General features: G+C 30.6%; 2 protein-coding genes across 2 annotated transcripts; one reads left to right on the forward strand and one right to left on the reverse strand.

The window, feature by feature from the left end:
* Positions 1 to 232: 232 nt before the first annotated feature.
* On the forward strand, positions 233 to 5,949 carry LOC109600566 (integrator complex subunit 9). The gene is made up of 11 exons (XM_020016735.2): positions 233 to 364; positions 3,304 to 3,436; positions 3,490 to 3,681; positions 3,745 to 3,947; positions 4,023 to 4,224; positions 4,283 to 4,529; positions 4,584 to 4,897; positions 4,949 to 5,051; positions 5,110 to 5,507; positions 5,587 to 5,727; positions 5,788 to 5,949. The coding sequence occupies exons 2-11, from the start codon at positions 3,428 to 3,430 to the stop codon at positions 5,905 to 5,907; spliced, it is 1,929 nt and encodes a 642-aa protein (XP_019872294.2). The 5' UTR covers positions 233 to 364; positions 3,304 to 3,427; the 3' UTR covers positions 5,908 to 5,949.
* Positions 5,950 to 6,639: 690 nt separating this feature from the next.
* On the reverse strand, positions 6,640 to 8,980 carry LOC109600016 (serine/threonine-protein kinase RIO3). The gene is made up of 8 exons (XM_020016077.2): positions 8,677 to 8,980; positions 8,428 to 8,622; positions 8,112 to 8,376; positions 7,803 to 7,969; positions 7,376 to 7,749; positions 7,144 to 7,323; positions 6,949 to 7,093; positions 6,640 to 6,889 (listed from the first exon to the last, which is right to left on the reverse strand). The coding sequence occupies exons 1-8, from the start codon at positions 8,834 to 8,836 to the stop codon at positions 6,762 to 6,764; spliced, it is 1,614 nt and encodes a 537-aa protein (XP_019871636.1). The 5' UTR covers positions 8,837 to 8,980; the 3' UTR covers positions 6,640 to 6,761.
* Between the last annotated feature and the right edge of the window lie 143 nt (positions 8,981 to 9,123).

Genomic DNA, 9,123 nt, shown 5'->3' on the forward strand with positions numbered 1-9,123 from the left:
AAAGTTCATAAACACATAAGATGTTTTCAATTGTGTCGGACAAACTGTTGGACAATTCCCGATGTTCCAAATGTGATCGTTATCTTTCTGTAATGCCCGTATACATTTTACCCAATTACAAAATAGTATGTGGTCGTTGCGTTGATGTGGACTTCGGTGTGCCATCCAACTATAATAAAATTGCTGAAAGAATGCTGTTTAAGTGCGTGAATCGTTACGAAGGCTGCCCCAAGTTACTGCGGATTAGTGAAGTTGTAGAACATGAGATGGAATGTAAAACGAATAAATACAAATGTCCTGTGTGTGCAGACAAATGGATTCCAAGTTACAGCATGATACCGCATTTTAAAGAACAGCACAATAGGTCTGTGATAAATAAACCTGAATTCAAAGTCAGTCGATTGGATACATTCAAAGTTTTGATGTATTATACTGATAAACATATATTTTTTATAGACGCCTCAGCTAGTGCTGATAATAAAATATCATTGAGCACCAGTTGTTTGGGGCCATCTGAAATTGTATCTAAATTAAAATACAAATTTCGATTACTAAATGATGAACACATTGAAACTCCTTTTCAGAATTTCTATGATGATAAGCTAGAAATGAATTTAACAGATGGACAATGTGCTGTCAATTGCGAATTAATTGTAAATTATGACCATGAAAACTCCTTGTCAATGGTTCAAATAGAACCCCTTGTACCTCAAAATAGCAACTTGTCTAAATTAAACCCACTTCAGTTAAATAATATTCCACAAGAATTATTAAAAAAGCAGAATATTTCACACAAAGAAGTAGGCGATAAAGAGCATCACCTTCGAAGAACAATTTTTGCTGATGAAACATTTTTTACTGATAACAAGGACTGGAAATTATCCCCATGTAAAACTTTATTGTTACACAAAAAGAATACAGTAACAACATTGAGTTCAGTTTGTTCTAGTTGTAAGTTTTTAATATTTGAGACTGTCATGTATACTTGTAATTGTCTTGAGAAACATTTGTTATGCAGTAGGTGTCAACTGATGAAGATTGTCTGTCCTGGCCACAATCCTTATTTAACTTTTGAGAAAATTTATAAAAATGTTCACAGACAATTAAAATTTTTTTGTAAATGGAATTGCGGAGAATATTTTGTTTCCAGTGAATTGTTTATACATGAATTGAACTGTAGTTTTCGTGACCCATTAATTTGCCCAATTTGTCCGGAGAAAAACATTTCGAGTATTGAATGTTTAAAGGCGCATGTTTCGACTCATAAAAACAAGTCATATGTGTTTATATTGACAAGTAATATATTTAACTTGGCTAATACTTTAAGTGATAGTTCAGTAGAGGAAAAGTTTTTTGTATATTCGACTTTAAACGGTCATAAATTATACTTTTACCTGGACGACTTAAAAGAATGTGTAATTATTGAACTTAAATTTAATGATTTAAATTGTATTTGTACTTTAAAAAAGAGTCCTCAAGCAAAATCTAGATTTAATGTAATTATTAAATTAAACAATAAGAGAGTGGGAAATGTTTTTGAACTAAAACGAAATATGAATGCGAATATATTAATTGTAAAAGAGTGATAGTTTTGATGTTACAAATAATTATAATTAAGAAATATACTTAAAAAATATAATTTTGTTAAAAATATATAATAAAATACGTATCATTATAAAATTAATTTTATATTGTATGTTGTAATTTAATTTGACAAAAAATAAACATATTAAAAACGAGGTTTTTGTTATATTAATGCTTAATTCACAGTAACTGTAATAATGAGATATAGTTTAAATTATTCAATATTATAAAATATTTTTGTTGAAGAATGTAATTTGTTTATTTACCAAGCTTAAGAACTGATCATCCATAAAAAGACTGGTTTTACATACGTTCCAACGAAGACGACCTAAACAAACTAATTTCGTAAAATATATCTTAAGTTTGAGAAATGAAACTGTACTTGTACTTTATTAGTTTACATTTGCGAAATTAAAATTTAACGTCTCTATTAAAGCAAACAACTGAAAACACTTTTCAGTTAAAAAAGACAAAACGTTAATAGAAATATATATGTAATTATATGAGTTATTTGATATGATTAACTGAAAAATGTTTACCAGACTATTTTATTTAATAATATAAATAATCAGATCTATGTATTAAATACATTTAAATATATGTTTGTATAAGTTACACACAATATTTTTAATAAATTGACAAAATTTATGTCCTCAAAATAATATTTTTTTATTCTTTGTTACAATCACAAATACATTAATATATTCATTATACTTGTTAATATGTGATCAGTGACCACAAGTACTGTGATTCTATAACTATTACCTGGGTAAAATTATTAATAAAAAAATCATGAATATAAATATAAAATTGCTGTGTATTATTTTTGTTACTAGTCCTTAGTATTCTAAACATTGGAATGACACGTGAAATTGATTGTTACAATCATTATTTATCTGTATATATCAGATTGACATGCACACATTTTTGGGGGTGGTGTCATTAATTATTTGAGGTAGTTAGGTAGTGGTTGTGGTGCGAAATATTGATTACTTTATCAATTAAAATATCAAAAATAGGTTATAAACTCTTATAATATGTTTTCAATAGTGTCGGACAAACTGTTGGACAATTCCCGATGTTCCAAATGTGATCGTTATCTTTCTGTAAGCCCGTGTAATCATTAAAATAAACAGTAAGAGAGTGGGAAACGTTTTTGAACTAAAACAATATATGAATGCGTCTATATTAATTGTAAAAGAGTGATAGTCTTGATGATTATATTTAAGATAAATTATTTTGTAAATAAAATATGATTATATTAATTAATTTAATGTTGTATATTGTTATTTAATTTGACAAAAAGTTAAGATATTAAAAACGAAGTTGTTTAAATCACAAGTATAATAATAAGATACGGAGGTGGCTAGAGAAATAGCACAAAATATAAAATGAATCATTTTGTAAGACATTTCAAGATTCGAATTCAAATGTTGTTCAGTGTATAAAATATATTTCAATCTTCTATATCTTTTTTGTCGCATAACTTTAAACGCATATAGTAGAACAACAAACAACAAACTTGCAAGTAGAATTCGAAGTTCGAATTTCGAGCATTTCTATGATTAAAATTTGAACTAAAATGACTTTGGTGCTACTGACCGTAGGTTTATTGAACTATTCTGTATAGTTTGCAGAATTTAACTGCTATTACAAATTTTTAATAAATATAAAAAAACACTTTTTATATTTAATATATTAAACATATTTTCATTATAGATTGGTAATGAACATGTGATCGCACCAGATTTCTTTCAATTCATCGTGAAGTGAGAAATGAAATTTTAGGTTATATTCTTAAATACAAATAATATTGTATTAGTCAACAATAATATAAAAGAACATGAAATTGGTAAGAAATCAAAAGTCAGTCAGTTAGAATATTAATGTCACTATTTATTTTAGTACTGCTTAAGCAACGATCCCAATAAACCATGTCACATTTTAACTTTTCGAGAAATTACAATGATGCTGGACTGTGGTTTATCCATGCAATCAGTATTGAACTTCCTACCATTGCCATTTGTACCCTCAAATAAATTACAAAATCTGCCCACTTGGATGCCTCCAGATGTTTCAGATCCAGATTTAGAAGGAGTGAGAATACATTAACAAATTTTAAACTTAACAAATACATGGTGATTATTTTGTAATTTTTAGGAACTTAAAGAAAATGGGGATAGAGTGTTTGTAGATTCGCCACCAGAATTCTGTCCCCCTTTGGATAAACTGATTGATTTTGCTCAAGTTGATGTTATCCTTATTTCAAATTATTTGTGCATGATGGCTCTGCCATTTATTACTGAAGGCACTGGATTTCAAGGAAGAGTTTATGCAACGGAACCTACTCTACATATTGGAAGGTACATTTTGAGAGGATAAATTCTTTTGACTATTTAGTAAGTTGCTTATTAATATGATAATGGAGTATATTCCAGACTTCTATTAGAAGAGTTGGTTATTTATATAGAACAATGTCCAAAGGCAACATTTGCAACCCAATGGAAAAATTTGTTGCATAAATTACCATATCCCCTCTGTGATTCTTTTAAAGCAAAATCTTGGAAACAAATTTATAACATGGCTAGTGTAAACGCGAGTCTTTCTAGAATACAAATGGTTGGCTATAATGAAAAAATCGTAAGCAATTTAAACTGTATAAATTGGTATGTTCCATATTGTTTTATTTAAATTATAGGACGTGTACGGGGCCTTGCAAGTCGTGCCTGCGAGTTCTGGTTATTGTTTAGGCTCTGCCAATTGGGTAATATCATCAGATCACGAAAAAATTGTGTACTTAAGTGGTTCGAGTACATTAACTACGCATCCTCGTCCAATGGATCACAATTCTTTAAAGAACGCCGACGTTTTAATTATGACCGATTTGACTCAAACGCCTATAAGTAATCCGGATTCAATGCTGGGCGTTTTGTGTGCGGTTGTTGGTAATATTAATTAATGAGTAATATTTCTGGCAATATAATAAATTTGCTTAACAGGTGTCACGCTGAGAGGTGGCGGTAATGTTTTGATTCCCTGTTATCCAACTGGCGTAGTATACGATTTGTTTGAGTGTCTGTCAATGAAAATGCAGGAGTTAGGAGTCTCGAATTGTCCCATGTTCTTTGTGTCACCAGTGGCAGACATGTCATTGGCTTATTCCAACATATTGGCTGAGTGGTTGTCGTCGACGAAACAAAATAAGGTCTATGTGCCTGAAGAACCGTTTCCACATGCCTCTCTGGTCAAGACTTCCAAATTGAAGCACTTCAAGCACATATATTCCGATGGGTTCAGCACCGATTTTCAAGAGGTTTAAAATTTTACATTTTAAGTGATTTGTTAATTATTGTATTAATTATAGCCTTGTGTTGTATTTTGTGGTCATCCGAGTTTACGGTATGGCGATGTGGTGCACTTTATTGAACTATGGGGTAATAATCCACGAAATTGCATCGTTTTTACTGGTATGCAAAATACAATAAAAGAAGCAATGTTTCTTAATTATAAAAGTGTGAATTTTAGAGCCAGATTTCGATTACGTAGACGCATTGGCGCCCTATCAACCATTGCAAATGAAAGTAACGCATTGTGCCATCGACACATCGTTAAATTTTAACCAGGCAAATAAACTTATAAGGGACCTTAAACCCACCACTCTTGTCGTCCCGGAATGTTACACTCAGCCCCCGGTGGCAAACCCGAATTTGACGGAATTGATCATTGACGCTGGCCCCGACAGGAATTTGATTCCTTATAAATGGGGCGAAGTTATCAACTTGCCTTTGAAACGTAAGCAAGGACTGGTGCTGTTTGAATCAGCAGTTGCACAAAAGATTGCACCAGTGGAAATTAAGAATGGCATCAGTTTATCGACGATTAGCGGTAATCTGACTGTGAAGGATAATGTTTATCGTATAGAGGTATATTCTTCTAAACTTTATTGCGTCAGAATTTTTACGTAAAACATTTTTAATGGTGCAATGATTTATTTTTATTTAGGATCCTACTGATAAACTTAAGAAGAATGTGAAATATGAATGGGGGTCACTCAATCTTAACGAATTTATACACAAGCTGTCGCAAGAGGGAATTTCTGATGCAAAAGTTGAAACGCACGGAAATGTAGTTGTAGTACATTTGGTATGAATTATTCATTATACATTTTATAAAACAATATAAAGTTTTTAAAATCTATTCTAGCAAGAAGAAGATGCTTTAATACAGATAGAAGACAATAGTACCCATGTAGTGTGTAATGGTGATGAAAAATTAAGGACAAAGTTAAGAAATGCGGTGATGCATTGTTTAAAAAAGTTTTAATTGTGTCTGTAATTTTATTTGAATAAATAATTTTGTAACAAATTGGTTGTATATATTTATATTTTTTATAAAATTCAAATGTAAATATTTAAGTTTAGGATTCAGTTACTAGCATTTTGTCACATAGTGGTCTTTAGGTTTGACAACAGAAATTTATCTATTTTTTGCTTTTTCTCAGTTAATATTAAAATTGTATACTAAATTAGCACCTAATAAAATAAATACATTTTTTGGACATTAGTAGGAATAAGCAAAAGGATATATTGTAACTGGTTAATCCATAAAATTTTACTTCATTATAGTTTATTCTTGTAAACATGAAAGCTAGTTTACAGGAGTTAATTTTATAAATACCTGGCAGAACTAGAAATAATTTTATTAAAACAAGCAAAAAATGTTTTATGCTTACACTTGATAATTTATTTTTATTTACTGATAAACTTAGGAACAATGTGAATTAAGGGTTGGGAATGTTAATAAATTTATACACAAACCATTCCAAGAAATTATTGGATAGAAAAGTACAAACACAATGAAACGTGATTGCAATAATACATTTGATATGAATTATTCAACAGTTTTTAAGGCAATGTCAGTTTTTAAATTTATTTTTTTAATAAAAATGATTTAATTCAAATGGAATACATGTATTAATAGGAATTGTAATAATGTTAAAAAATGCGGAAAAAGTTTAGTAGTATAGTTAAAAAATGTTAAAAAAAGTTTTAGTTGTGTCAGTAATTTTATTTGAATAAATTATCCTGTAACAAACACATTTTGTATATTTACAATTTCAACAAATTTCATATATAAACGTTGAGTATCAAAACTGAGAATTACAATTTGAATTAATATTAAGCTTGAACTGGTTCAGCTACTGGTATTTGATCACTTAGTGGTCCTTCTTCAGTTTTGATAACCGGAATTTCTCCATTCTTCGCTTTTTCCCAGGCAGTGTCGAAATTGTATGTTAAATTAACGCCTAACAAAACAAAAGACATATTTTATGGTCATTGACAAAAATAAATATATTGATTTTACCTGGTTTATCTACTAAATGGGGCTTCATTTTAAATGACTCTTGTAGAGACGCCAAAGCTAATTTATCTGTATAATCACAGCCAACAATGTGTTTAAATAATTCGTCAGGAGTTTTAATTTCAGGAACACCTTTCTTGTGGAAGAACTAAAAATAATTTTGTTAAAACAATCACTAAATATATTTTGTAAATTTACATTTGAGATATTGTGGCAATCTCTCATCAAGAACTGAAACGCATTACAAACGTTAGGCTCCACAGATTGACTAACATCTATAAAATAGCACTGTTTCTGATACCACAAAATATTGTACTCAGACAAATCCGCATGTATTAAATTCGCTTTTTCATACATGTTTTTCATAGCTTCAGTCACCTAAAAAAAATAAAATGATGACTATTTAAAACAGGAATGTTAAACAACAAACCTCATCATAAGCAACTATGTATTCTGCTTCTGACAGTCTGGCATCTTTAAGCTTTGGAGCAGGATTGTGATTCATGCCAATGAACGACATGACCAACACGTGCTTTTTCTGTTCCACAACTTGAGGACAAGGGACGCCTGCCTTCATTAGTCTCGTCAGATTTGCCATTTCCTTTTCCGCCCACAAATTCACCGTTTTTCTAGCAGTTTGATTGCCCATTCGGTCTTTAAAACGGTGATCGTCCTTGATGTATTGATCGCGCTGTTTGAATTCGGACAGGGTCGTTTTGAATACTTTAACGGCGCATTCTGGGGGCACACTTTTGTATGGATAATTCGGATCGCTGTCTGCGTGAAGTATCACAGCTTCTTTACCTGAATATTGCACACGGTTAATGTTGAATCACAAGGTCTGCTTGAACACGTACCTATACTAATTACGCCGTTGACACGCTCGAGAAGTTGTTTGTTGATCATCTTGTATAGCAACAAACGAGTAAACTGATCAATACCGAACTCACTGGTTGCTTGGTCTTCCTTTTTGTCATTGACTTTGTGTCGTCTTTGCTGTTCATTTTTGGAATGCATTTTTAGACTAAAAGTAATCACATTTTAAATAAAATAATAAGTTATGCATTAATTAAAAAAATTGACTTAAGTTTTAATATAAATGATTTAAACATCATTTGTAAATATATTTAAAGTGCTTTTAAAAATAACAGTTTTGATTAACTGACCTGTTGAAGACTTTATTGGACAATTTCAAATCAAAATCTTCTCCATCTCCAGTTTGGAATTCTGGAGGAAAATGTAACAATTTGCAGGCATTTCTTCTGCCACTCATATCAACATCATGCTTGGTGACCATGCTGCCATCACTATTGAATTTGTATCCCTGTCTTGGAATTGAGTCCATTTGCCTTTTCAGTGTGTCAAATCTGTCCCAATCTTTTCTGTCCCTAACATCAACAACTTCTTCTGGTTCTGAATCACTTTCAAAATCTAAAACCACATGATATAATCAGGACAGTCAATGTATTTGTTGGTCTTTACCAAAATCACGAGGAACTCTACGGTAATTTTCAAGTGATATAGAAACTTTTGATGCTCCATTGAACTTATCTTCTGTCCTCTTTAACATCTCATCATATTCTTTATTAAATTGCATTTGGAGCATTTTTGCAATCATTTCATCACTTTCATAGGAATCATTAGAAATTGCTTTCAACACTTCTTCAGGGATTTCATCTAAAAAATATGTATTGCTAATTGCAACCTGTAAAACTTACAATATGAGGCTACCTTGTTGCTGTATGGCTTCAACAACACTCTCGTCCAATTTCATGTTTTTCATGTATTTTTTTTCTTCTTTTGCTTGTAAGTCTTTGGCGACTTCTTCTGACATGATTTCCTGCAAATTCATAGGCTCTGGCTTATCGATTTTTGCCCACGGACACGACATATTTTCTATACGTTAAAACTAAAATGGTTTCAATAAACTAAGACTAATATAAATAATTAGGACTAGTATCTAATGTTGTGCAATGTGGTACAAAGTTGGGAAGTTGAAATGTGCTGGGACTGTCAAAAGTAAGGCTGCGTTTAATTTACTTTCCTTACTACGCAAGAGCCAAATATAAATTTATAATTTTACTATTTACTGTTCATTTAATTTTTGTATTAGACATCTTTATGACATATAAATTAACTGACAGTTTATTAATTCATTAATTATTTTTAGGTACAAAT

Source organism: Aethina tumida, chromosome 1, assembly GCF_024364675.1.
Source record: "Aethina tumida isolate Nest 87 chromosome 1, icAetTumi1.1, whole genome shotgun sequence".
Taxonomy (NCBI): Eukaryota; Metazoa; Arthropoda; class Insecta; order Coleoptera; family Nitidulidae; genus Aethina; species Aethina tumida.